At 43.0% G+C, this 26,797-nt stretch overlaps 3 protein-coding genes and 1 non-coding gene across 6 annotated transcripts; 2 read left to right on the forward strand and 2 right to left on the reverse strand.

The window, feature by feature from the left end:
- Window positions 1–137: 137 nt before the first annotated feature.
- Window positions 138–6,635, forward strand: LOC109642114 (kelch domain-containing protein 1-like). 2 transcript variants are annotated; one of them, XM_020106784.2, is made up of 13 exons: window positions 140–506; window positions 1,240–1,310; window positions 1,517–1,634; window positions 2,427–2,539; window positions 2,997–3,087; window positions 3,173–3,271; window positions 3,454–3,528; window positions 3,895–3,953; window positions 4,047–4,159; window positions 4,538–4,610; window positions 4,725–4,809; window positions 5,364–5,443; window positions 6,280–6,635. In XM_020106784.2, exons 1-13 carry the CDS (start codon window positions 399–401, stop codon window positions 6,410–6,412), a joined length of 1,218 nt encoding a protein of 405 aa, XP_019962343.2. In that variant the 5' UTR covers window positions 140–398; the 3' UTR covers window positions 6,413–6,635. The 2 variants fall into 2 exon arrangements, with proteins under 2 accessions (XP_069373776.1, XP_019962343.2); XM_069517675.1 differs by lacking the exons at window positions 1,240–1,310; window positions 1,517–1,634 and having other exon boundaries at window positions 138–506.
- A 335-nt stretch (window positions 6,636–6,970) lies between these two features.
- LOC109642115 (LIM and SH3 domain protein 1-like) lies at window positions 6,971–13,301 on the reverse strand. The gene is made up of 7 exons (XM_069517677.1): window positions 13,142–13,301; window positions 11,463–11,557; window positions 10,518–10,602; window positions 8,984–9,091; window positions 7,807–7,876; window positions 7,627–7,709; window positions 6,971–7,439 (listed from the first exon to the last, which is right to left on the reverse strand). The coding sequence occupies exons 1-7, from the start codon at window positions 13,208–13,210 to the stop codon at window positions 7,266–7,268; spliced, it is 684 nt and encodes a 227-aa protein (XP_069373778.1). The 5' UTR covers window positions 13,211–13,301; the 3' UTR covers window positions 6,971–7,265.
- Window positions 13,302–14,184: 883 nt separating this feature from the next.
- Window positions 14,185–14,256, forward strand: trnac-gca (transfer RNA cysteine (anticodon GCA)). Its single transcript has one exon. It is a non-coding gene; the product is annotated as a tRNA-Cys (tRNA).
- A 1,063-nt stretch (window positions 14,257–15,319) lies between these two features.
- LOC109642107 (plexin domain-containing protein 1-like) lies at window positions 15,320–26,288 on the reverse strand. Of its 2 annotated transcripts, none has more exons than XM_069517673.1 (13): window positions 25,729–26,288; window positions 20,682–20,854; window positions 18,974–19,117; window positions 18,828–18,897; window positions 18,267–18,389; window positions 18,058–18,176; window positions 17,817–17,910; window positions 17,260–17,355; window positions 17,093–17,174; window positions 16,955–17,015; window positions 16,755–16,875; window positions 16,180–16,340; window positions 15,320–16,057 (listed from the first exon to the last, which is right to left on the reverse strand). In XM_069517673.1, the coding sequence occupies exons 1-13, from the start codon at window positions 25,802–25,804 to the stop codon at window positions 15,932–15,934; spliced, it is 1,446 nt and encodes a 481-aa protein (XP_069373774.1). In that variant the 5' UTR covers window positions 25,805–26,288; the 3' UTR covers window positions 15,320–15,931. The 2 variants fall into 2 exon arrangements, with proteins under 2 accessions (XP_069373774.1, XP_069373775.1); XM_069517674.1 differs by having other exon boundaries at window positions 18,974–19,114; window positions 25,729–26,271.
- Between the last annotated feature and the right edge of the window lie 509 nt (window positions 26,289–26,797).

The raw sequence follows: 26,797 nt of genomic DNA on the forward strand, positions 1-26,797 counted from the left end.
AAACCCGCCCATGATGTTCCGCACGTTGCAGGTGCTTCTAGTCACGTGACGTCACCATCAACCACTCTCACCTGTTCCTGATCAATCAGAAGCCTCCCCCCTCCCCCCTCCCCTCCCCCCCCCTCCAGTGCAACTCGGGTTTCTGGAGAAAGCGAACCTGCTCCAGTGAGGAGGCCGTGATGATGGGAGGAGTAAGAGAGGAGTGAGAGGAGAGGAGCCTGAAAAACACGTTCATCAGTGAAGTCTCTGTCGCTCCTGCAGCCGGAGGAGCAGCAGCAGGTCGAGTCCCTCCCTCTCTCTCTCTGTCCTTCTCTCTCTCCCTCTCCTTCTCTCCCTCTCTCTCTCTCTCTGATAAACGGGAAACCATTTTAAACGGAAGTTTTTAACCGGAGCGGGTGATGGATGCTGCAGCAGCGGGGGGAGACGCGCCGGTGAGTCCGCTGGAGAGGAGCAGCCACACGGCGTTTACCCACAACCACCGGCTGTACGTGTGGGGAGGATACCAGGTGAGAGGGTTACCTGAGTCACCTGAGTCAACCTGAGTCAACCTGAGATACCTGAATTAACCTGAGTCATTAACCTGAGTCACATGTGTTAACCTGAGTTAACCTGTAATATTTGAGTTTACCTGAGTTACTGTGTTAACCTGAGTTAACCCGAGTCACCTGGAGCCCCGTCATCTGCTTCTGTGTTCCGGCCCCTAAAGACTAAATTATCTCATGTTACTTTGAATTCTATGTAAAAACCAAAACAAATAGTCACTTTAAACTAAAAGTTTTAATATGTAAGTTAATGGAACAGAAAATTATAGTTTTTTTTATTGCAGGATTATCAAGTCAAACATCTTAATGTACTCGAGTGGTTAAATTACATTGACTTGACATATGAAAAAATACAGAAAATACACGACCCAATGCTGAATATATACATCTGGATATGTTTTTTTTTAAGTATTAACCTCTAAACCAGTTTAAATTACAGCAGCAAATGTTTGGTGCTTCCTCCACCAGTTGGTACGAGGGGGTCACACGAAGGTTTGAGGGGAATCGAAACGATGCAGTGGCTCATTGAAGCTGTTGAAACATGGCGGTGACCCTGATTGTTGCTATGGACACAAATGTCCACGGTTATTGTCAGATTTTCGTTTCCATCAGCCTTCAACCAGCCTGCATGTTTTTTTCTGTGACAAACACGAACCGAGTCTTCAAACACGACTTTATCTCGTCCGTTCCCTCGCAGGTCGTCTCCGGCGAGGAGGTCACGTTGCCCAGTGATGAGATATGGCTCTGGGATTTAAACAGCGGGACGTGGTGAGATAAAGAGACGGCTGAGTTTATCAGCGGAGACGACGAACACGTGTCAAATGTGGAATGTTTTTCTGATAAGAGTTGTTTAGAAGATAAATTGATTGATTAAGAGCAAAGACGACGGTTTAGGAGATAAAATGATAAAGAGAAGGCGTCAGTGTGTTCCGTGAGTTTTTACTCTGCTCCTCTCTTCACCTCCTCTGTGACAGGGAGCGGAGGGAGATCGGCGGCCACCTCCCTCCGGACTTGTTGGGCTTCTGTGGCTCCAACGTCAACAGCACACTCTACATTTTCGGAGGATGTGACGCCGTCGCACACAGCAACCAGGTGAGATTCTCACAGAGTGAACAACAAGTCAGGTTGTGTAGTCACATCCTCTTTAACCGTAGCTTTGTTTATCTTCAAACAACACGTGGCGGAGGAGGAACACATCGTTTGCCTGTCAGCTGTTTGTTTTGGGATCGCAGTTGTTCGCTGCAGTTTGAGTAAAGTGAAAACTTCCGTACTTGACTTTATCCGGAGCTTTTCTCCCTCACGTGGTACGAACCAGATCTTTGCGAGCGTTTCTTCTGGTGACGCGTTACAGGGAATGTTTTCCCTCCAGATGTTTTAAAAGAATTCATTTCAGACAGAAAGCTGATGAACAAACTTGATTTCCAGAGATCGTCAGTCAGATTAGCTCCGACTCTGTCACAGTGAAACCCGAGAGGCTCAGCCTGGAATCCCTGCAGCCATCGTTTGTCTGTCTCACCGATATCATGTTACAGCAAGTTCTGGAGTTCATGTATTTTCCACATGTCAAAGTAACATTGAAATGCTGTGAGACGAGTTTATGAGCACAAAAACACGACGGGGATATTTTGGTTCAACACGGGGCCCCCCCGGGTCCCTTATGTCTTGGGCCTCCAAAGTTTGTGAAACGCTCCTGGCAGGTCTGCCACAGACAAGTGAGCTTGACCTGTTGACGACATTTACGATCATCATGAGACATGATGAGATATTTGAAGATCTGGTGTTGGAAAAAATCTGCTTAAATATATTAAATACCTTTTTAAAGAAATGTCATTTGCTCCGCCTCTGCATGATCGGACAAATGTAACCCCCCCCCGTTCTTTGTAGATGTTCAGCGTTGACCTGTCGGAGTCGTGCTGCTCGTGGAAGAAAGTGACCGACACCCGGGGAACGACGCCGTCGCCACGGAACAAACATTCCTGCTGGGTTCACAGAGACAGGTCCGTTCAGTCAAATCCACAACACAGCTCACGAAGAAGAGCAGCCGTCCACACCCGGCCGCCCTGAAGGACTCTGCCGTTTATTAAAGTTCACGCAGCATGTGTTCTGAGAACTTTAAGAAAATTGAGTATTGACACAACTTGATTCAAATGGAAGCTAATGTTCCGAAAGTGATTTTATTCCTCTGCTGAGACGCCCTGAGGCTTTATGTTTTCTGTTTATTGTGAACACGATATCTCAGGAACACCTTGAGGGAAGTTCTTCAAATGTTCAGTTGGACGTTAGGATGAGCTGATTAGATTTTCGTGGTCAAGGTGACTCTGGACGGTGGAGGCAAACAACCACTGGGTGTTAATTCTAGTTTTTCTTGAATTCACTCTTTTGCTTCCGGGTTTCTGTCGTTTCTCGTGTGAATTAATGAGGAGAACTCCGTTTTTTCTCTTTGTCTCGGTGCAGATTAATTTACTTTGGTGGATATGGATGTAAAACCATCGGGGATGTTCGGAACACATCGTCGTCCAGCTTCATCGTGGAAGAGATGTCCTGGGTAAATACTGTTAATAGTAATCACAACAACAATAACTGCATACACGAGTACAAAAACCAACAATAACAAAGTACTTTACCCCAAGACGATGATTGGAGACACGTTGTTCAGGTGCTGGGGCTGGAACAATGAGGTCAATGTCTTTGACACACACACCGCGACATGGACCATGCCAGAGACTCAGGTGAGTTTAACAAAGTTACTTCAAATGTTCAGTTGCACACAAAGATGGTCTTAGTGCGCTCCCTGAATTCATGTGAAACCAAAACTAACCAGATCAAACAGATCAAAGTCGAAGCTGGCTCAGATTTTCAGGTGTGAAAATGCCGTCATGTGATTTTTTTTTTTTAATTTTTTAACGTGCAGGGTCCAGCTCCGGCTCCCAGAGGTTGCCATGCCAGCGCCCTGCTGGGGAGCAAAGGTTACATCTCTGGAGGCGTGGTGAGTCTAGAAGCTCATCCGGCCAAAAGTAAACAGACACATCAAGTGACAGGTCACGTGACCTCCGATGTCATTTCTCATGGGGCCTCAGTTCCACAAAAGGAAAATATTATGATTTTTGTTTTCATTTCTAGACAACAGTGTGCTGCTAACTGCTCACAGTTTGTCGGAGGCCCTTCCCTTTCCTCAGCCCCATGAACAGAATCATTAATCCATCTGGTGGACCACATGAAACCACAAGAGTGTCTGCATACTTTTGGCCTTGTAGTGTTTGCTACCGTGTAACCACAGTTTCCGAGACACGCTTGTATTACATGTTACACTTTCATTACCTAAAGCCGAGTGTGTGTGTGTGATGGTTTACAGGAGACAGCAGAGTTGGACATGTTCTGTTTGGACCTGGACACGTGGACGTGGACTAAAATGTAAAACTTGGTTTAACTTTACTTTTTTTTTGTTAATGTTTGATTTCTTTTCTTTCGAGATTCACTGACAGCGTTTAAATTCTTTTTCACCAGTGACATCTCGCTGTCCGTTTCACCCCTGGGCCGCTCGATGCACAGCATGACGGCGATATCGGATCACGCGCTCTTCGTGTACGGAGGCCTCGGCACAGACGGAAACACTCTCAGTACGTCTGTCTCTGACTCTAATGGTTTAAAGACTAATTCTTGGATCTTGATGAAAATAATTATGAGACTCAATTAATCCTGAAAGAAATTCTTGTGCCAGTTTTCTCCAGATTACAGTAATGAGGTAGTAAAAGTACTATGAGTGATTACTAGTAGTGAGTCTAAAAATACAGTGTGTATACAGAGTAAACGCAGAACCACTGCCAAATAGAAATGAAAATAAATGAGGTCTGTATAATAAAAATGTAGTAAAAGTAATTTGAGTGAGACGGTGAACTAGTACTTAAGTGGCAGTAAGTAGTAACGAGAACTGCAGTATGATATTGAACATGAACTGTAGTACTGCAGTTGTAGTACTTCCTGTCTCTTTCCTCCAGATGATGCTTGGCAGCTCAACACAGTAAAGAGAGAGTGGACGAAGATGTCTCATCCACATGAGGACAAGCCCAGGTCCTTCAGTCATCCTTTTTTATGAAGCGCGTCTGTGTTTTAATAACAAGTTGTACACATCTTGTGGTATTTTGAGAATCCGTGTGAGATATCCTGCTTGTTCTTGGTCCTCAGGGTCTGTCACACAGCGAGTCTGGGAAGTGACAGTGACGTGGTCGTGTTCGGGGGAAGCAGTAACCTCTGCATCCTCATCGACTCGGTGCGTGAAGACAAATGTTTCCCAGCTAACACTTAGAATTAAAGCTGTTTTACAGGTTTGTGTTGAGACGAGGTTTGTGGAAGTGAAACACTGCAGTGAAAGAGTATTTCCTTTTTCCTCAGCATTTTGCAGACATGGGCGAAAAAGAAACCCGCACATTCCTGCTGTAATCTCGTGAAACAGCCGTAGTTTCACGGGTGGACTAATTATAGATCGAGTGAAACCGTTGCATAAATAAATCTTAAGTGGTTTAGCGGCTCAGCGCACGTACGTGGTGACACGATGGTTTCACAGGTGAAGCCAACAACTGAGCAGAGAAGTAAACAACGAACATTTTCACTCGAGGAAAGAAACTGAAAAAACATGCAGGTGGCGTTAGACGGGATCACAAGTCAGTAGGGTTCGTCCCCTGCAGACCACGAATGTCTGTGGAAACGTTTCCCCCGCAGCGCATCGCTCATTGTCGTCATTTCAGCTGGAAGCAACGTACAGATTTAACTTTCCACGAGCGGTTTACACCCAGATTCAGTTTGTGATTCTCGTCCTGTCGTCAGGTGGCCGTCCTGAGGGCTGTGTCCAAACATCACTGCAGAGACGTGATCGTCTTCCAGACGCAGCCGTACTCCCTGTTCAGGTGAGGCATCGAAAAACGCAGCGAACAAAGCAAGAAAAGGAAACAAAAGATCCGAATGCTGCAATAATTCTGAAAAACCTTTTGTTTTTCTCCCAGTTCTTTTTTGGAGACACAAGAAAAAGGTTTTCTAGAAAATGTGTTCAACAGTATTTACAGAGATGCCGATGTTTTGTTTTGGCCTTCTCGCTCATTTTTAGGAGGAAAGGTGTGTATCAGGGATTTTATCATTTTAATTTCTTTAAAGGATTGTTGCGTCATTCCAAGAAGTCTGAATACTGAAGTCCAGAAAGAACGTTATGGCCGACCATGATTGATGATGATTTCTACACATTTCCTCTCCAGCAGCGTCTCGACCAGTTTGTCTCGACGTCTCATGTTTGATCAGGAATCAGGAGTCGGTGCAGGACGCCTGAGTTTCCAACTTTTGTCCCAGTGTAGTTCAACACAGTCTGTATGAAATCACTGTGGCTGGTGTGCGCTGGTTTGCCGCATGTGCTCTGTACATAACGTGCAGTGAGGACTTGTTTTGCATGTCCCCGCCTGTCACACATGAATAAGCAGTTTTAACAAAAGCCCACAGACCCGTTACTGTTATTAATACTCTGAGCTGCACGGCTGCTCAAGTACAACATGGTGTCATGCTAATGAGCTTTGTGTTGTGTACGTGTGGCATGTTTGTGAGACTTGAGATTATAATTGTGTAAAGAGTTGATTTAACAAAACAAGTTCAGATCAGGTTCATGGTTAAAAAAGTGTTTTTATTAAATATAGAATTATTTTGCGTTTGTTCACTTTTCCTCATGTTTTTAAAAATGTCTTTCTCGATTTCTCTCTAGATCGTGTGAGGACTTCATCGGGAAAAACCCGCAGCTGTTTGCGAAGCAGCTCAACTGGCTGCCGTCAAAACTGAGGAGCAAAGTGGATAAGAGAGTTTCCTTCTTCTCCAGTGAGAAAGTTCTCACAGGATGAGAACGACCGTTTTACAGAATCACATTTTGTCTCAATGTTTTTGTATTAATGATTTAAAAAAAGAAAAAAAGAACCATGTTGTTAGTTCCGTTGTTTTAACTTGAGAAAATATCGTTTGTAAATAAAGTCTTTGTCTTATTTTAAACCAGAAAGTTTGATCCGGTCAAATTTTACTCACTTGTAGTGATTTGATGTTTTTGAATAAAGGTGTTGATATGTTGTATTTCAGTTTGTTCATTTCCACGAGGTCACGTGATGTAGAGCAAAAGCACAAAGAGAAAACTTTTCTTAATGTTCAAAAAGCAAATTAAAAGGTTTAAATATTCCACTTTTTATTAAATGATTCAATCTCACAGTGAGTTTCTCTTTTTCAATATATCAAATGTGTGTTGTTTTTTTTTAGGGATTTAAAAGCAGATGGTGAAAATAAAGGATTTAACAATTGACAGCATCTGTTGGTGCAAAGCTAAAGCTGCACTTTACTGTTGAAGGACAGAAAAAAAAATAGGTAAATGTTACCTGATCACCATCTGGGAAGTATTACAATAAACAAATGGGTTTTGTATTTTTATTTTTTTATTTCTGCAAATGCATATCCTTTGTTCTGCTCCTACTTCCTCTTTTGTAAGTTTCTATCACAAAAACATTTTCACTTCAACTTTTAGTACCATTGTTTCTCCGAAGTGAAATTTTGTCAGAGAACCAATCAAACATTTGCACAAAAAGGCAAAGCAGAAACCATTGGGTGAGTTCAGAGGGAAATTAAGAAGAAAAAAAAAAAATAGAAGTGACTTAGCGAAGAGGTCTGATCGTAGGAGGGGACGACTGAAGATGGACGACTAATGTCTTTGTCTCACACAGGACGGACGTAGTTGGAGGGGAGCATCCCTCGCTGCCCCGTGCGCTGGTTGCATCCGAACATCCATCCCTCGTCTATCTGCTCCACGTCTGAGATCAGATCTCCTTCCAGCAGAGAGACTTCATCTGCTTCAGCTGCTGTGTAGCTGTACAGGGCCTGGTAACGCTTCTGAGTGCACACACACACACACACACACAGAGGATGAAGACCAGACTCACTGAAATGTAATGCAAAGTCCTCATGAATTCTTCTCACGTCTAACATTACCTTTTAATTCTTAGTTACACTAAATGTGTAATGTCACGGTGTCCACATACTTTTGGACATTTAGTTTGTGTTTATGCAATATTCTTACCCCTCCACAAGGTGGTGCTACAGCAGCAGGGGGCACTGCTGGCTGCGTGAATCTTTCAGGGTTGGAGGGTTGCCCCTCATAGTCTGCACACACACACACACACACACACACACACACTAGTACAAATATACAATGTGGATTTCGGTACTCTAACTTAAAATGTGTGAGGTTGTGCGTCACCTTGTCTGTTCTCAGGAGGGGGGGCGTCACTTCGAACTTTGCTCTTCTCAAAGTCTTCGTGGTACTTTATCTACACACACACACACACACACACACACACACACACACACACAGAGCAACACACATTAAATCCACACGAGGGCACAATACTCACATTTTAACAACTGACCCTGAAGTTCAGCCCCTGTGAGAAGAAGCTCACCATTTTAGGAGGTGCTGAGAGATTGTGTGTGTGTGTGTGTGTGTGTGTGTGTGTGTGTGTGTGTGTGTGTGTGTGTGTGTGTGTGTGTGTGTGTGTGTTTGTTGATTGTAAATTAAGATGGACGATGCGTCTCCACTTCCTCCCATTGTTACAAAAATGAAGCCACATTTTCTTGGCTCCAACATTTTGACCTTTAATATTTGATAAATTGTTCTAATGAGAATATTCGTCCGGGCTTTTATTGTGAATTTGCAAACTGCTCCTCCAGCCTGAATGCAGTTTACCGCTCAGTTATGGGATCATCTAATGAATATAATGATAAATAATCAACCTGCTCCTTCACCTTCCAGAAAAAAGAAAACCTCTGTGTTTGTGCGGTCTACAGTGAATCCACCAGGGGGACACGGAGGTTGTGAAGTGAATAGAAGGCTGGCAGCTTGTTAGGGGATGGAAGAGGAAAACAAAGAGCAGCCCCTTGTGTCCTCAGTCGACCTCGAGAGGAGCAAACAGAAACAGACGCCGGTGGGAAAAACAGGCAAATATACAAAAAACTAAAAAGAAGGAGGGAGGGGAGGAGGGGAGGGGGAGACAGAAAGACAAAATGAGCAGGAAAGTAATGAAGGTGGAAGGAAAGATACAACCAGTGGAAAAATAAGTTCTAGATTTTGCCCTTTCGACATGGAGCTTATTGCCGTCATTCCTTTCTGCAACTGCTGCTGTGTGTGTGTGTGTGTGTGTGTGTGTCTCCACAGTAGAGGGGCTTTGACCATATAGGGCAGCTGCTCCTCAGAGGACGAGGAGAAATGTCTGAAATGTTCCTGTGTGTCTCTGCAGGATCTGATCCCTTCGTCCACAGTGGTTTGTCTCCTCTGCTCGTGTCTCGTCAGGTCTCGTCAGGTCTCGTCAGGTCTCGTCAGGTCTCACAGTCCTGCAGACGTGACTCCCGGTCTGAGCGTCTGCTCACAGTGCACTTACGTTACTGATCTGGTCTTGTGTCTTCTTCAACCTCTGCATCTCCGGAGTGTCGACCACCACGCTGAAACCTTTCCCCTTGTTCTTTTCAAAATCCTCCTTGTAAAGAGCCTGAAGATTCATCGAAACATGTTAAAACACTCTCATTGATTTAGTTTGATTTGTTATATCAAATGAATTCATGCATTTTTAATCCTAATTCAAAAGAGTTGAACGCTGCATTCATGGTTTACTGATTACCTGACAACATTAAACAAGTCTGAAATGTTTATTTGAAGGTGAATCTGAGACACACACACACACACACACACACACACACACACACACACACACACACATGAGTCATGTTCTTGCTATGAGGAATATGTGTCTCAGTGAGGGAGCCGGACTGCCGAGACTTTTATGGTTATAAACAGTGAACTGGGGTCGAATGGATGAGAGAGAGAGAGAGAGAAGGAGAGAGAGCATGAGAGAGAGAGAGAGAGAGGAAACGGCTTTTGGTGTAAATGTGATCATGATGTTATAAAAGTCGTGCAGCGTAACAACATCGTGATGAACACAGTGGTTTCAAACGGTTTAAACCAAACCTGGAACCTGCTCTAGCGACTGGTTTCAGACAGCGAACAGCTCGCACCACATAGTTTCGTGGTTATCAATGCGAGTTGAGCTGCTGTTCAACACGTGGGGTTTATTTTCTTGTGGAGTGTCTCTAACTCTGCGTTGTGTTGTGAGTGAGGTGAAGACGGCCCCCCGCTGACAAATGCGGTTTGCAGAAAAAAAAAAAACGTGCACACGTGCCTGTTGACACTGAAGACTGTGAAGACGGACGACGTGTCTGCTCCGATTATATGAACGTTAGCATCTTATGACAATGACGTCATTTAGATCCAGAGTCTGATCAGTGGTTCATAATTTGAGGTGACGTGCTGTATGAAGAAGGACGGTGCTGCTGCCGGCTCACACCGGTCGAGGATTTGAGTTTTAGGAAACGTAGAAACGAGAGGCTCGTCCTCCAAATGTTCAGGGACAAGTCGACCCGTGAACTGAAATTCAAAACTGTAAAGGAATCTGTTTAATTTTTGCGTGACTTGAGGGACTTATCCCTCTGATCAGGTGAAGTCGTTGGCCTGAACGGCGTGAGGAGATTAGAGTCTAAGAACAGTGGAGGCAGCCAGGGAGGCCGAGCTGAGCCGCTGCCACATGAGACGAAAGAGGACGAGAGATTTTTAATGTTTTCATGCTGCTCATCACTTTGTAGCTCAAATAAAACTCAGATGTTTGCCTCGTCTCGAATCTTCACATCAACATGAAGCCTCTAAAAGCATCGTCTGTTTTTAGTATTTGCTCATTTGATTTAAGGCTCGTTTGATTCAATTAAAAGAATCCGATTGTCACGAGCGCAGAGCCAAGAACCGCGTCCTCACTTCCTGCTGTGGGACAGATTGAGAGAAAGACTCTTGGTGATGCAATCAGATTAGGACGAGCATCTGTGGCGGTGAGAGGAAACAGAGACGGGACTGATGTCCGAGGGTCTCACCTGGCTGTTCAGCATGGTCTGTTGTTTCAGACGCAGATTCTCGGGGGTGTCGGCCACTATAGTGAAGGAGGTTTTGGGGTAATGCCTGAAACCGAAGAGAAGGACAGTGGACACGATTAATTAAACGTCTCCATCGCCTCCACAACATGTTGGTGTTGATGTTAAACAGCCTCAACACCACGAGCGGTCGGTGGATTTAAAGCAGCACTATGCAACTTTTACTGAGCAGCAGCGCCCCCTGCAGCCACATGTGGTGATTAATTCATGTGTGTCTGAGAGATGAAGTGGTTGAATCAGTGGATATTACCCATGATGCCCAGCTTCCTGAAGCAGAAAAACAACAAATCCACCAAACTCTGTTTAGAATTCTTCCTATTTTAAAAGTTTCCTGCAGAATATTAGAGATAAACTCTTTTTAATAACTTCTGACTCTTTTAACTGATCCTCAGTTTCACTCTTCAACCGCCTGGAGCCGATTCTGACTTTTTAATATCTGGAATACGACAACAACGACTTATCCATAAGAACGAGAGGAAACACAATAAAAGCTGTAGATATCTGAAAGGTCAGAGGTTACACGGACGACTTGTCGGATCACATGTTTCAGCCTGTCTGTTCACACTTCCTCTTTTCCATCACGTCTTCCACTGCCCAGAAACTGACGTCTGCCCGTGTCGTGTCAGATTGTCGTGTCAGATTGTCGTGTCAGATTGTCGTGACCAAAACCTCACAAACAATCACAACTTCTGCTGCAACCAGCAGTTATGAGGTCACGAGAACTTTTCCCAAAACCAACAAATAAGATTTATAAAACTACGTATTCTAACTTTGCGGTCACGGTTTTATTATTTTCCCTCGTGGTGTTAAAGTCGTATATGATTTCCCGTTAACTCTGGTGTTCGGTGATCTTAATAACCAGATGGTCGGTGTGGAGTCAACACTCACATACTGCAGTAAGGTTTCTTCTCAAATCCTTTATAGTTGTTCATGCTCAGGGCCATCTTGCACACCTCACAGCTGAAGCAACCTTTGTGCCAGTACTGCAGAGAGAAAGACAAAGTGCAAAATGTTAAATAAGTTCAACAAAGTGAAGAAGACGTACGTTCAACTCTTAATTCTTATTTGCTGCTGCTGATGGTTTGAATTCATCCACCAAGAAAAAGAGGACAGGACTTCAGCGTGACACGGTGGGAAAATCCCTGAGACACAGCTGTGGCCTCATTCAGCCGCCACATGAGCGAGAGCCAATAAAAAGAAAATCAGAAATCAGAATCAGAAATACTTTATTAATCCCTGTAGGGAAATTCAAATGTCACAGAGCTCCTGAGAAAGAGGTGAAAGAGCAAAAAGCAGGTATAAACATTATAAAATCAAGAAAGACTAAAAATGAAATAAAAGATAAACGTGTAGAAAAAAAAAACGGGTATGTATAGATTTACATTTGTACATGAATGTGAGTTAAAGTATACACAGTATACAGTATTAAGCTTTATTTACAAGTTGTGAAAATAAAAGAAACAGCAACATTACCACAGAAGAATGAGTGAGATAAATTTGAAGGTATAGTTTGTATCGTAGCTTAGTTAACTCTTTACTATAAAGCCCGACTGATTTATCTGTTGGTCGACTGAACCTTTCACAGAAACATCGGTGTCTGTTTGTGTTTGCTGACATGAAAAACTTATTTTTTAAACTCTATAGAGATGTTTTTATATTTATGTTTATAAAAAACGTGTTAAAGTCAAGTTCTGTATATTTTTCTTTTCATCTACATTAAAGTTTTGGGTAAAATGTGAAATATGAAGCCTCAGCTCACTCTGTCATTCTGTTTCATAACCAAAACTAAGCAATCATTGACAATTTATTTTATTTTATCGGCCAATATATTGGTATCGAATAAATTTCGGTATCTGCCCCCAAAAATCTGTTTTTCTTAATTGTCTAAATTATGGACGGAAAGCTAAAAATGTCGTCACCCAAATTCCAAAAAGTTGTCCTGTTTAGAAATGAAAGGTCACGGAGGGTGACCTCTGTGATGCATTCATTTTCTTTTAAAGATATCAGACATCCGAAATAATGTTGAGTAATCCAGCTGTGTGACAACATGTTATTAATGTCATTTCAATGATCAGATCGATGAACATCTAGACAAGCTCATACTGACAGTAACACACACACACACACACACACACACACACACAGACTCAGTGCACTTTGTTAACATTCAGAGGTTGGTGGTCAGTGTTCATCCACCGGATGTGGCTTCTCTTCTCATGAGTTTTTCACTCATGCCCAAAAGTAATAATGTAGTCAGACTCAGCTTCATATAAATAAATATAAACAAGAGGATTATAAGGTTTAATTATGGACACGAGTGCAACATCTTGGATTAGAATTAGATAAAAGCTCTTGCACAAAACATTCTGAATTAAAGTTAACATAACACAGGAGGAGCTTCTCTTTAGTTTATTTTCTAAATATAAAGTTTCTCGTCTTCTGTGAGGTTGTGAGAACTTTGCAGCATTTAAGTACAGAAGTGATTTGGATTCAAACTCTTTACAGCAGGAATATTAAAGAATAAAACTTTGCAGACTTTAGTGTGATTTGGACTTTTGTCAGCTTACCTTGTCAAGGCAGTTGATCTTCTCTGTGGGGTAAACTGGTTTATTGCATCTTCCACAGGGCGGATTCATGATGGGATTAATCGCACCACTAATAGAAGAGAATCCCTGAGGCAGCTGGGAAAATACAAAACACGGAGCGTCCTCAGACAATTCAATTCATATACGGACGCAGCCTGAAGACGAGGAGGAGTCACGACGCCTTCAGGTTCCCCCCAGAAAGCGTCGGATTTAAGAAGATTTATTGTGAGAAATGATCTAACAGGCCGAGATTTGGGAAGAAAACAGCGACGAATATATTGTCACTTATAATAAACTTAGTTTTTTTATATTTAATTTCACTTTAATTTTATTTTTAGACTTAATTTATTGTATTTATTGTATTATATAGTTTATTGTGATGCTGCAATCTAAGAGCAAGGTGGCACGAGAACTTCCTTTGGGATAAATAAAGTTTCAGAATATCTTAATATAAATAAAAAAAACTTGCTTACCAATCCTGACTCAAAATATATTCGGTAGTGTTTTCTTTTTATTTATACTTATTTATGGTTAAACTGAAAAATATCAAGCCTCAATTTCATGTCTGTGTCATAAGGATACGATGACGGCATCCTACCTTAAACGTGTGAATTACGTTTTTTGTAGGAGCACCTGAAGGCATCTTAAAAAGCATTAAGGGGTAATGACCTTAAAAGGAAACAGAAGAAACCGGTGAAACATAAAAGCAATTAAACACATCAAAGGAGCAGATTGATACATTGTAAACATCAAAGCATCAACATGTAAAAAAATAAAGACACAAATGGAAAAGTTTGTAAAAAACATTTCACATGTGGATTGTGTTTAGTTGGCGCCCTCTGCAGGACACTGGGGGGAGCTTCAAGCACCTCCGCTGCTGGGAAATAACGCAGGACATGGATTTTACATGTCAACATGCGTCCACGGTCTTCACACGTGTTTAGCATCCAGCGCACATGAAAAAGAAAAAAAAACCCTCCATGTGTAGTTACATAATGTTCAGACACCTACCAGTTTCCTCCAGCGGGGGTATAGCTCAGTGGTAGAGCATTTGACTGCAGATCAAGAGGTCCCCGGTTCAAATCCGGGTGCCCCCTCATTTTACAACATTTCCGCCTTTAAACGTTTTACGCTTTGATTTGTCGTCTTATTATGTCACTGCTCGTTTTCACGCCCCCCACTGACCCCTGCGTCCGTTTATTCGACTCTCCCCACCCACCCACCTTTGAATGAACAATGGTCTGTTCCACCTGTTCCCACGTGCTCAACCTTCTTTTAAAACGCGGCCTGTAAACACACGTGTCACTGCCTCTACCTCCAGGTTAATGTGCCTACGTGAAACTGTAAGTTATACATTAACACACATGTTATTGTGTCATTCCATTCCTTATTTGGAGCTAGTCTCTCTGCTAACACCGGTTAAGCTAATTACGAGCTAATAGCTGCAGGGTCGATTCAGAAATAAGTCTTTTAACAGCTTGGTTCATATTTAATATTCATTACTAGCAGCTAACATGTTTCTATTGTTTCTATGTCAATATGTAGCTGTGCCATATTAGCTATTTCTGCTTTGGCTAACCAAACCCTACAGTGGTCTGCTAGCTACGTAGCTGAATTCACTATATTTACACATCTGTCTGTGGGTTGTTTGATTTGTGGGTCAGCATTTCTTCAGGCATCTTTGTGTGTTGTGTTTGTTGTATTCTCATGGCTACATCAGGTGGCAGTGATTAGCATTACCTGTTTGTCATCAGTCCCTCATAGTGTGTGTCTGACTTTGTGTCATGTAGGGCTGGGCTTTCAAATGATATCAATGATTATCGCTATATAATTTTCATCGGATACAGGCCTATGTATAGCTTTAGTGTTAATGTATTGTACAAAGACAGTGAGGAGGTATAACTCGTAATTGATCTACCTCAGAGTTGTAAAATGTTTTGTCGTGCCACTTCCATTTTAAATTATAATATGATATTTAAAGTTATAATTTTCGTCAATGGATATGAATCTGAACGTGTGTAAAATAAAACATTGTGGGATTGTGGATGTTACATTCAGCTATTTCAGCTTTATTAAACTAAGCCCAACTCATGATTTAGATCATTACGACTGTTGTATCTGATCTGCAACATTTGTGTTTAACTCCTAAAGAGATGAATATCAACACTCATCACCAGCTTTTATTATAAGACATTTAAACAGAAAGGTTAAAAGAAAACTCAATGCCTCTAAAATGAATCCAAAACAATCCACATTTCTCCAGACAAGTTCAAGATGATCATTATAGTCATTATCAGTTATATAGCTAAATATCTGTTGTAGTCCACAAAGATATAACATTTTATGAACCAATCATTGCTCACGTAGAAGTTTCATGAAAAAAAGAAAACCAACTCCATACACCGGATAAAAACAAAAACACAAAGTAAGGTTGAGCTGTACACTGGTTTGCAGTATGAAGGCTAGTTCGATTCATTCCCTGACATCTCCTCGGATCGATAGGTTTTGTACAGTTACACATTTGAATCTCATCATTTCTGTGTAGTTGGCTTCCTCTCAGACCCTCTTGGATGATATGGCCTCTCTTCCGTGTGTGATGGCGGAGAGCAAGATACACAGAGAACGAGCTACGACAGCAGTTCAAGTTAACACTGTCCGGCTGCCAAGTGTCGCTGGTCTGCCTGATCGTCCATTGTTCATCCTTGTTGTAGTAACGTTACAGTCTTCAAGATGGTGTCCTTCTTCCGACCCAGTTGTTCACGTCCAGGACCCTTAGAGGCACTGCTCAGCTTCAATGAAACCTTCCTTTTCATGACCCCCGAGCTCGACCTCAGCGTAACTGGAGTCGCAGCCCTGGTTGCGGAACTTCATAGAGGGCCAGTAGTTGTTGGTGCGTCGCTACAAACGAGAGACAGCAGTTGATAAAGACAAGACGAGGTTGTTTTTGTGTTTAAGCACAAAAACAAATGGTTGACTGTACATGGTGTGTGAAACTGTGGTGTGTGGCGTCTTTGTTTCACCTGCATGAGGTAGAACGGTGGAGCAACTGTAGGGTGCGTGTTGATGTAGTAGACGGCCAGTAAGGTCAAAACTACAAGCAGAACCAGGGCTGCCACTACACCTGCTATTATGGCTGTGTTCTCTGTTATCCCCTCATGCTGTGGAGGAGTTGTCTGTAAATCTGAAAGGAAAGAAAGCAGAGATTGTTGGTATCTTGGAGGGAATATTTTTTCTCACTGACCATTAACCATCAAGACTAAAATAAATTATTCAGAATGGACATTTTCTGTAACTTTTTTCCTGCCAGCGCCCGAGTTTAATGTTCAGAAAACGTCAAAGTGAGCCGATGTAAGTATTTCCGTCAAATTGGGTATGTTGTTGATGTTTGTAACGTGACGCTAAACTGAAGGAATACAAATATCTCAGAATGAAAACGAGTTGTTGACAAATATTTAGTGTTTTATGTTCAGTCCTGCCCACTTTATGGACTGTCAAAACTTCCATGAAATTTGTATTATACTTGACAGGCAGGCAGACTATTTCCGCACTTTGTGGGAACTCCAGCAACAATAGCTTGACTGTGTTTTCCCCTCACCAGTAGTAAACGAGTGGTCATCGAGCTGTGGTGAAGAATCTGTTGGACCAGGGGCGGAGTGGCTGAAGGAGCTCATCGTTCCCTCAGGTATCGGGTTGTAGTCCTCACATGTGCCTTTAGCCTGAGTGGAAACCCACAGACTCAAAACAATTAAAAACCATCCTCATTCCTCGGCTTTATGCATGGGAAGTGTGTCTCACCTCCTCAGTGCAGTTATATTCGAACCACTCTTGTCTATGCCGGTCGATACCATCAGAACATCTGAAACTCAGCAAGAACGTGAATGAGATGAGCTGTCCGAGGCTTCACTGCAACATCATTCTGGACTCTCATCTTACCGTTGAAGTGTGTTGCACCAGCCGCACTTGCTTGTCAAGTTGGATGTTAGGCAGAGATCGCAGGATGTGTGCTGAAGACAGGCTGGAGGAACGGAACACAGACGAGTTAGAGGGATGAATCATGAGGCTCGGCTGTCATACGAAGGTCAGTTTGTAAGAATACTTGCTGGGTAGAGGAGTGAACACAAAAGCAGATCCGTTGAAAATCTTCGTTGTGTTAATCTCCACACGATGATACTCGTAGATAGTGTACTGCTTCGGATCTTCAACAGAAATGTACAATGTTAGTATGTCCCCAAGCTTCGTGTTTTAAAGGCTACTCTGATTTTTTTACAGAATATCCAGCATGTATTATCCATATTAAAGAATAAAATCTTTGGGAAATACAAATGTATCTGTTCATGGGATCATTTCTCCTCTATAAAGCTGTTATGAAATAAAGCCCATAGATCAGACACAGATTTTAGAGTTTAACAGACACCTTTATATTCTTGATAAATATTTTAAATCTGGAGTTCCATAAGTACTGGGCATTATTTTACAGTTGAGAAATAAATGTAGCAGTGCTCTCTAGTGGACAAACGATGCAATGGCAACAAAACATAACATAACCTGTGGCATTTCTGAACAATTGGAAAAAACTGAAAAGTGCTGATGTGTCACAATAGAAATAATAAAAACAAAAGTCTAATTTAAAGAAGAAGTTTGAAATCTGAAATCTGACCTGAGAGCTCTGAGGAGGGTGCCATGAAAGCATCAGACAGTCCCACTTTCACTGGATGCTCGGTGGAATTAATTTGCTCCACCGGTACAGGGATCTGAAGAAGAACGGCTTTATCAGTTGGATAAACCTGATGTGCCAGCAGGGGATCGGTTCTCATCCCGTATAAAAACAGGAAAGTCCATAAATGAATTTAAACGAACAGACAATGATGGAAACGGTTCGGCCGAAATCCATAACTTACATCTCTGTAGTTGAAAGCAATGGTGCCGTTCCTGTGGAGGGCAGCCTGGAAAGTAAACGCTCCTTCAGCCTCTCGATCTTTTAGCCGCACCTTGTCCCACTGCACCACAAATAGATTCCCTGAGCAGAGCGAGACACAGAAACCAGTCAAAGATATTCAGCAGCTCCCACAAACCGCAGACATCACCACGGAGCTCACATTTTATTTACCGTTGTCCGAGTATCTCACTGTGGAGTTTGTGGAGAAGCCGGGGTCAAAGTTGGCCATGAGGGGGGCAACGTACTGTGTGGCGGTGAGCATTCGATGGGTTACCTCCCCCATGAAGATGAACCCTGGGGTCAGAAACACAGGCACAGCATGGTTGTGTCTGATATCAGGGAGGTCCATGCAGAGGACGACATAGTGAGCTCAACAGCAAATGACAATTGAAAAGGTGATGATGATAATGCTTGGCCAATACATTCATATTTAAAATAGTTTCATACACACAGTCTCTCAGGGTTAGCAATTAGCTAACTAACTAGCTCAATCGTCTTACTATTAAAAATGTAGGACACGCACAGCAGCTCTAAAAGGAATTCACATCATCAAAAAATAAAGATGAAGGCATTTACATTTAATGAGATAAATTGCGGCCTGTTTCGCCTGCATATTTCCCCTGGGTCGGGCAAAGTCTCATTGAGTGCATTGGTAGACGTTTAGTCTCTTGTTTGGAAGAGCAGAGCAGATTAGAGCTGCTGTGGTGTCAAGTAACGAAAAGTAAGACTCACCGCCTGTCGCTACGAAAATTTGTCTCAAGTTGTGTCCGTAAAAGGGGAAATCAAAAGAAAGCGCCACCCTCTGTGGGAAAGAGAGAGTATCAGACATGGCTGGAAGTTCAATCAGACGGTTCTGAGCGTGTGCGTGCTCCTCTCACCGCTGCCTGTCGATGCGCGTTGGACAGTATGCCGTGGATTCGGACTTGGCTTGTGTGCAAGGCGTTCATATCTACCCACAAGCCCTCAGTGTTTCTGTCTTTTGGACCAAAACTCTGCCATCTGTAGTACCTGTGGGAGTCCTGCTGACAGAAAGAGGCCACTCGTCAGGAAAGAAAAGTTTCCAGAAGAAAATGTCTCATGGTGACGTGGTTTACAGATTTGGTTTATTGATAATATCAATTCACGTCATTTTGTTATTACGTTGTTTAAGCAGTTTGAGATTCAAAGTGAAATTATTTTCTAGAAATGAACCTCAAAAGTAAAGCCAAACATATCGAGGTCGTAAACCCTGCCTCCTCCATGTTAGTAATTCGTGATTGGTCGAGAGCATGTTTCGGCACAGGTTAATACCGCAGCTTCATTTCTGGGTAGTGGAAGGATGTGAAGACGCTTCGTCCAACTTTAAATATTGTCTACGCTCTCGACAAACATTTGAAGGTGCCTTTTTTCAGCCCCGACATGATTCTGGGACGTCAAAGACTTACAACCAATCAAAAGAGGTCATGAGAGGAGACTACATTGTGTTGAAGGTAAATAGGAAATCACTTCACTGGGACATATCAGGACTTCTGTCCCACGCGTCTCCACTTGGGGGAGCTGTATACACATTATAAATAACACTGTGGATGACTGGTGTCTCTTTGAACGTGCATCTCGTCTTGATGGCATTATTAATGTTTGCCACAGTTCAGGGTGACAGAGAGCAATGGTTCTGGGGTTTAGCCTCAGAAAGTGGAGCAGTTAAATGCAGCGCTCTCTCTGGCTGCTCCATATACACAAAGTGACCCACTTTTTTTCTCCCGTCTCCGCTGCCTGACTCCAGCCTGTGTTCTCTCCAGGAGGGGGTGGGTGGGATTTCTAGGTGAGGAGATGGGAACAATCACGTACTTTTCCCTCACAGCTGACTGATTTATTGAAGAGATTCCCAGTGGAGGAGAGATGGAGGATCTCGGAAACTGGGATCAGACCGACCCCCCCCCCCTAAAAAAAAAAAAAGTCAGTGACCGCAGCACCACAGGGCTGCTCACGATCTTGTCCAAGTGAGTCATCCACAAGCACACGCCTGTGCACATGCTAACGCACGGCTGCGCTTAAGAAAACACTGTAAGTTGGCAGAGGGAGGTCTTCGTCTGTTTTCTATTTAATTTGTAGGGAGAGGAAAAAAAGGTACAACATGATTTATTTGGGTTGAATTTTACTGAGGCTGATTCAAGAGAGAGACAAGTCAAACATCATCTCACACACTCAATCAAACACACACACACACACACACACACACAGAGGTAATGGGTACACTTATAATATTGACCTCCGACCAAGTTTTTCACCCAGTTTTTAAACGTTTACAAATCCGACTACAACCACAGATTCCTGCAGGCATTCGCAAATCTAAGCACATTGTGGATTATTTTATACATTTAAAAATCTCAGAAACACTTGTAGTCGACTATGCATGTTGCGCTCTTCTAGAAGGGGGTCATGTGATGGGAGCCTGACGAATCAGTTGGGGCACGTCATGACCAAAAAGACTCAAGCGGTCGTGAGTGTCTCAGTCAGGTGTATCCGTAGCAGAGTTAATGTTTTAAAATGAAAACATAGATGTGTGGATGTAGCATAAGAAGCAGGAAGTGATTGTTTGGATCTCACCAATATACGTGTCACGTCGACAGGCAGGGGGCTGATAGCAGTTCCTTCTCCTTGACTTCCAACCTGTGTGTCGCGGACTCCTCTGTGTTTGTGGGCGGTCGACTGGTCCTTCCTGGTTGTGTGAAAGCCGGGCGGATCCTCATCTGTCCGCAGGGGAGTCCAACTCACTGCATCTGGAATGAGGCAGGCATGAGAGTGAGTGCACGCAGGGATTCCTCTTCAACTCTGCAGGTTCAAGTGTTTCCCCCCGTTACCGATCGTCTCTTTATTTTATTGATTGGGGCAGCGCTCATTGGTTGAACAGACAAATAAGAGTTTGCTATTTAGACTAATTTTCATCCCTTGCCATTTATTTAAAGCCAACTTGAAATAAAATAAAACAATTACACACACATACAATTATACGTGTGCATCACAACGCACAACATCCAAAGTATCAAGAGAAAAACATTGCAATGCAACTCGTATACAATACAAATCATTAAATATGCAGATAAATTAAAAATAAAGCGTAGTGACTACACATATCTGATTAAAAGTAAAACTCCCTTCTCTTGATTGGTCACCAATAATCCTCTTAATTGTGATTATTAACAGGCAGATCTTTCCACAGCAAAAGTAAAATAAATGAAAAAGGGTTTTTGAATCAATATCAGGAAAATAAATCTCAGTAAATTTTAATGGTGCCATGATTTCTGAAAACTTTTGCTAAATCAACGGAGCTCATTGATTTTTCTTTTCCTCACTCGTTCCCAACGATTAAACCCAGTTTGCTGTCAGGAGTTTATGTGAAATCCAAGTTCACTGAACTGTTAAGCAACAGCATGAAGGAGAGAGGAAAAAAGACGAGTCTGCTTTCATTATTATTTAAATTGTGATTACAACATTAGGCCAAAGTGTAGAAATCAGGAATTTCTTCTCTTTCATTTCCTCAATTTGGTTTTGAGTAGTTCTCACTCGTCTGAACATGATGGTTTCCCTCTGCACAAAAAGTAAACTGACATCTTGTCACTTAGACAAACCACACAATGAGAGAGTTTCTGTCCCCAGGAGACGAAACCAGCTAAGACAACAGTGCGTTTTCCCGCCCCTCAGAAACAAGATGTAGAAAGTTGTGCTGTTGCCAGCGATTGTGCGTGAGATCATTTCCTTTGCCGTATGCTGCAATATCACTAAATTTCAGCATCGTAATCAAAATGTATTTTATAGCTCAGACTGAATGAAGGGAGTTTCCTGTTGTTGGAGAAAATAGACCCGGGAAAACCGAGAGAGGTTATCGCACGTACAGGAGAGATGGATTTAATCAGGGCTCTTGTTTGATCCCGCTGCAGTGGAAGCTATTTGCACAGCTTCTGAACAAGAGGCTTTTAAGTGGGTCAGATTGACAGCATCTTCATCACCATCATCACAAAACAGCTGAGGAGGTGTCAAACATCAAGGGGAAGAGATGAGGAGGAGGAGGAGGAGGCCGATGGGAGACGATGCATCAGTTCTTTACATCTGTTTTCTGACACAAGCTCTGGAAGATGTCCAGAACATTTTTCACATATGAAGAATGCAGCAGGAGAGTGTCCGGGTCAGACGCGTTCACAACAGGAACAGCAGGAGGCAGACATGTTTTTGTTTACAGCTCATTGTCGGCCTTTATCAACGTAAACTCTCGAATCTTGTTATCTTTCCAATTTGACATGTTTGTGAGCGTCTTCTGCGGGTACTTCATCCCGAGATATTTGTATTCTTTGGGTTTTTTCACCAGTAGCAAATGTCACACACGCTCGCTGCACATTTTCCTGCAAGAATTGTCTTGCTCACATGGACTCATGAGGACATTTTACTGGGGACTGGAAGGTTTTGTAAAATGTCAGAAGAATCTGTCTCGAACATTTGTGCTCTGGAAGCAGCTGAGGAGTGTGGATGTCCAGTGAATTAAACCCCCTCTCCAAACCTTCAGATTGTCAAACTGTGTGAGCGTTGAACTTGTTTTCTTTCCTGGAACATCTCTTAACTGTTTGCATGTGGGCCTGGATGAACCTCCAACACAATGGGGCTACAGAGAGTTCAAGAGGGGGCTTTACATAAGCACTGGAGTGGAGCTGTCGTCAGGAGCATCATGTCTGGCAGACACACGTGGAACCTGCAGGAAAACATCCTGGTGACTTTTAAACGGGGCCTGAAAAAGAACGAATGACACCGACAGATGTGGTTAATCGTAAACACACACTGTGGCGCCTCCTATGTTGGAATAAAATGCATGGAAGTGATTCTGACTTGTCGTTTAATTTTAGAATCCTCCGGTTCGGAGTCAATTTGCTTCGGTGCGTCTGCAGATTTCCTGCTGGTTAATCCTTCATCTTTAATCCGGGTGTGTTGACCTGACTGTGGATGAAACCTCTAATCCTGCAGGTTTAACACTTAAATATAAACTGTGACACCTTCATGGCGTTGGTTGTATGTGCCCCCTCAGATGCTTCTGCATTGCAGCAACCACCTGGTGGGTGTTTGGAGCCGAATTAAACTAGGACACAGCATCTTAACCAGGTACAGCGTGCTGTGGACACACCGATTGTCTTCATTCATCCCATCATCATCTCCCACGCACCGATTTCCCCTCCCTTGTATCCTTCGCTCTCTTTTTTCTTTTTCCAGTTCTCTGTGACCTTCATTCCTTGTTTAAGTATCACCAGCAGAATTCAAGCTGTTTATCGTTTCCGTTATTGTCTCATTTAACAGTGGATAAAGAGACAGATTCTTTCTGTTAGTAACTGCGATCATTTTCTCAGTCTGTGTTCTCTGAAAGGTTACGATTGTGGACAACACGGAACAAACTGAAATGGTGGGGGGGGGGAGCTGGGTTGCCAAGAGTTCAAGCGAGACGATCATTGTTCTCGAGGAGGAAGATTCAACAACGATGAAACCTTGTGAGGAGATTTACAGGAAACTAAAGGCAGTTAAATGATGCACAGGGCGAACTCCGTCATCGCCCGTTGATGTTGTCAGAAACGCTCACTCTCTCGACTCGGGGGTCGCATTGTTTAAAATGGACGTAGCGCTTTTCGTACGAGAAGGCATCATAAACAAGCCTTTACTCTTTAGTTGTTGATCAGACAACATCTGAAGCCACATTCCTCGACCGAGACTAAATCTGAACATCTTTCGGTCTGTTCAGATTGATGAAGTGCTGTTCGTAAAAACTTAATTTCCTCTTTGTGGGTAAAGTTACAACACTTTGAAGATCAAGCGAGTACGGGAATATGCGGAGGGCACCACGTGTACTTGATCTCCGAAAGAAAAGCAGAATCATCAGCAGGCCCAGCGAGAAGAGAGCGAAAGTCCAACATCTGTGCTTCAGCCGGATAAAGAGAGTGAAGCATTGTGTCCCATCCAAACACGACTGGGAACAAGTGATTACATCTCAAGTCCCGACCCTGTGAAGTCGCGTTAGACGAAACACAGAGCAGGTATTTGCAAAGCACCTGCAGTCTGCTGGGAAGAGAAGCACTGGCGGAGCACTAATCACTTTGTAATGTCACTGCAGATCAATACACTGTTTTTATTGTAATCCTCAAGAAACGTGTTTGAACCAGCCGGACACTCACGGCGTGGGAGGAAGTGATTTGGCATCTTCCCGCTCAGAGGAACAGCAGTAACCATAACACACAATCACAAACACTGGCAGCCGGACCGATAAGATCCCGGAAAGAAAATGAAAAATGTAGCGTTAAGATAAATATGGACATGGATCAAATTCAGAGTTTGTAAATTGTTTTATTCAAGTGATCAACTATGTCAGAGAATTGTTTTTTGGTTTACATTTGGAACTGATTTTCTATTTTTGGTTCAGATGACATGTAGTTCCAGTGTCCGGTTGTAATATAGTTTCATTATTTGTAGTTTTCACGATAGGATTTTATTTTGGTAAAATCGATTCTTCTGCCAGTTATTCCCTCGGTTTTCATCTGAGTTTGATTGTCTGTTTGTCTAGAAGGGTTACGCAAAAATGACTGGACGGAATAACTCGAAATTTCATACCAGGCTGCGTCATACGTCACGAAAGAACCTGTAAAATTTTGGTTCGGATCTAGTGATTGTTTTCATTAGCGGGAGTCTTATATCTCAGGGAATCCTTCATGGATCTAGATGAAAAGAATCAGGGAGAGTTTAGGGAGCTGATATCTATGAGTGTGTGAAAGTATGAGCTGATCGATTTCTTGTTTGACTAATATATATATTGACTTTAGTGTATTTTCGTGGTGAATGTGCATACGGACATTTTGCTGCACTTCAAGTTGGCTTGTGTTAGCGGGGATGTGTGTGTCTCCAGTCTGTGCGCAGTGTGTCGGGTTGTCCTCTGCAGAGCGAGGCCCCTGATCAGAGGAACTGGGACCACAGGAGAGGCCACAGAAACTGGAGCACCGCTGATTGTCAGAGGAGGAGTGGCAGAGGAAGAACGGGGGCTGGCTAAAAATAAGGTATCTCCAAGGAGAATAAAAATACATGCATGCACACACACACAGATGGGACGATGGTGGACTGTAACGGTGCATGTATACAGGAGATGCACAAAAAGAATTGCGGGGGTGATGAGACACAAACTCATCCTAAACTTAAAATCCCAGACTCAGCTGCTGCCCTCATTTAGTTTGCTGGAATCAAAGCATCCAAATTACTGGTTAACCTCAAACATTTCTTTGCTAAAATCCGGGATTTCCAGATTCCAGATCACCAGACGCACGATTTCTCTTTCAAATCTGGAAAAAAAAACAGGTTTTGAAAAACGGCACACTAAGAATTTCCAGACGTGAACACAACATTTCATCTGCTTCCTGCAGCTGATGTCAGGGGACCTGTTAACTTCACTCACACACACAGCAAAAAAAAAAAAAAAGGTGCCCAAAAACATTTCAACTAAGTTTCCAGAGGCGAAGAATCCGGGTCAGATTTCTTTTCACCTTCACAAGCTTCTCTTTGCGGCACTTGAAGATGAAATGCATCCAAAGGCAGCTGGTATCAGAGTACGTGGGAGAACCTGTGTGTATGTGCTGCTTACCTTCGTGCTCCTGAGCCCACGCTCTCCCCAGCTCAGCCTGGGAGAGACAGATGAGGAGAACAGCACAAAGCCCCATGTCCAGCTGACTCTTCTCCCTCCTTCCCCGACTCTGTATCACTCCTCTCTTCTTCTCTGCGTCTTCTTCTCCCTCTCCCCCTTCGCTCTTTGCTGGAATAACGGGCTCCTCGCTCCTCACTCTCTCCCCCGTCTTTGGTCGCTCTCTCCTCGCCTCTGCTCTCCCACACAACTGCTTTCTCCTCACCTCTGCAGATTCTCCCTCCTCTCTCCTCGGCCTTACGTCCTCGTTTGGCCCTCAGAGTAACTTCTGTGACGATGATGAGTCCACGGTAGGAAGAGAGCCGACACACAGCTGAAGTGTTGCAGAGCCAAGAGTTATGATTTCATCGCTCCATGTCTCTTTGAAATACCTCCTCACTCCCTCCTCTGTCTGTCAGTCCTCTTTGTTTTTCTGTCTCTCTCTCTCTCTCTCTGTATTTTTTTTTTTTTTTAAACTTCCCCAAAGAGGAAATATTTATGTGTTTCTTCAATTTTTTTTTCAAACCCAGAAAAGGTTGCGTAGGATTTGGGAGGAGCGTGTCTCCCCCATGTGGAAGCTTGTTGAACCAAAACAAATGTGAGAGTGTGATGGTTGTCATGTTGGAGAGAGTTTCAGCCGAGGTTTGTTTTGAGAAACTTTACACAGATTAATGCAATGTGTGTGTTCTCTCTCTTTTCTTTTTTGTCGTTGTTTTGGTCGTGATGTATTGGAAGTGTTGAAATGAAACGCCGACCCTCCGGAGGAAAGACCGCTGCACAACTCTGACTAATGATTCCTCCTAAAATTAGATCATGTTTGTTGTCCTATAACACCATGACTTCAATGTGGAGGGGCTCAGCTGGTTTTTATGGATCCAGTACGACGATAAATCTCATTCAAAGATCTTTTTCCTCTTAGTTTGTCAGTTGTTGGAGTGGTTCCTTAAAAGTACATAAACCAGTTTTGTGACTTCACTCAGCTTTGCCAAATCTCAGAATTTCCTCCTGACTCAGTGTCGATGTTCAAACTCAG

This window comes from Paralichthys olivaceus, chromosome 21 (assembly GCF_024713975.1).
Source record: "Paralichthys olivaceus isolate ysfri-2021 chromosome 21, ASM2471397v2, whole genome shotgun sequence".
Classification (NCBI taxonomy): Eukaryota; Metazoa; Chordata; class Actinopteri; order Pleuronectiformes; family Paralichthyidae; genus Paralichthys; species Paralichthys olivaceus.

What these genes read in the sequence shown, in the direction of transcription:
- LOC109642107 (XM_069517673.1), bottom strand. Translation starts at nt 25,804, where the DNA reads ATGGGGCTTTGTGCTGTTCTCCTCATCTGTCTCTCCCAGGCTGAGCTG. An exon ending in AGTGAGATACTCGGACAACG is followed by an intron (nt 18,177 to 18,266) that starts GTAAATAAAATG and finishes CGCTCTGCTCAG; the next exon opens with GGAATCTATTTGTGGTGCAG. An exon ending in ACCCTCCTCAGAGCTCTCAG is followed by an intron (nt 17,356 to 17,816) that starts GTCAGATTTCAG and finishes TTTCTGTTGAAG; the next exon opens with ATCCGAAGCAGTACACTATC.
- LOC109642115 (XM_069517677.1), bottom strand. Translation starts at nt 13,210, where the DNA reads ATGAATCCGCCCTGTGGAAGATGCAATAAACCAGTTTACCCCACAGAG. An exon ending in CCCTCCTGAGAACAGACAAG is followed by an intron (nt 7,710 to 7,806) that starts GTGACGCACAAC and finishes GTGTGTGTGCAG; the next exon opens with ACTATGAGGGGCAACCCTCC. An exon ending in TAGCACCACCTTGTGGAGGG is followed by an intron (nt 7,440 to 7,626) that starts GTAAGAATATTG and finishes GTGTGCACTCAG; the next exon opens with AAGCGTTACCAGGCCCTGTA.
- LOC109642114 (XM_020106784.2), top strand. Translation starts at nt 399, where the DNA reads ATGGATGCTGCAGCAGCGGGGGGAGACGCGCCGGTGAGTCCGCTGGAG. An exon ending in GTTACATCTCTGGAGGCGTG is followed by an intron (nt 3,529 to 3,894) that starts GTGAGTCTAGAA and finishes GATGGTTTACAG; the next exon opens with GAGACAGCAGAGTTGGACAT. An exon ending in CCACATGAGGACAAGCCCAG is followed by an intron (nt 4,611 to 4,724) that starts GTCCTTCAGTCA and finishes CTTGGTCCTCAG; the next exon opens with GGTCTGTCACACAGCGAGTC.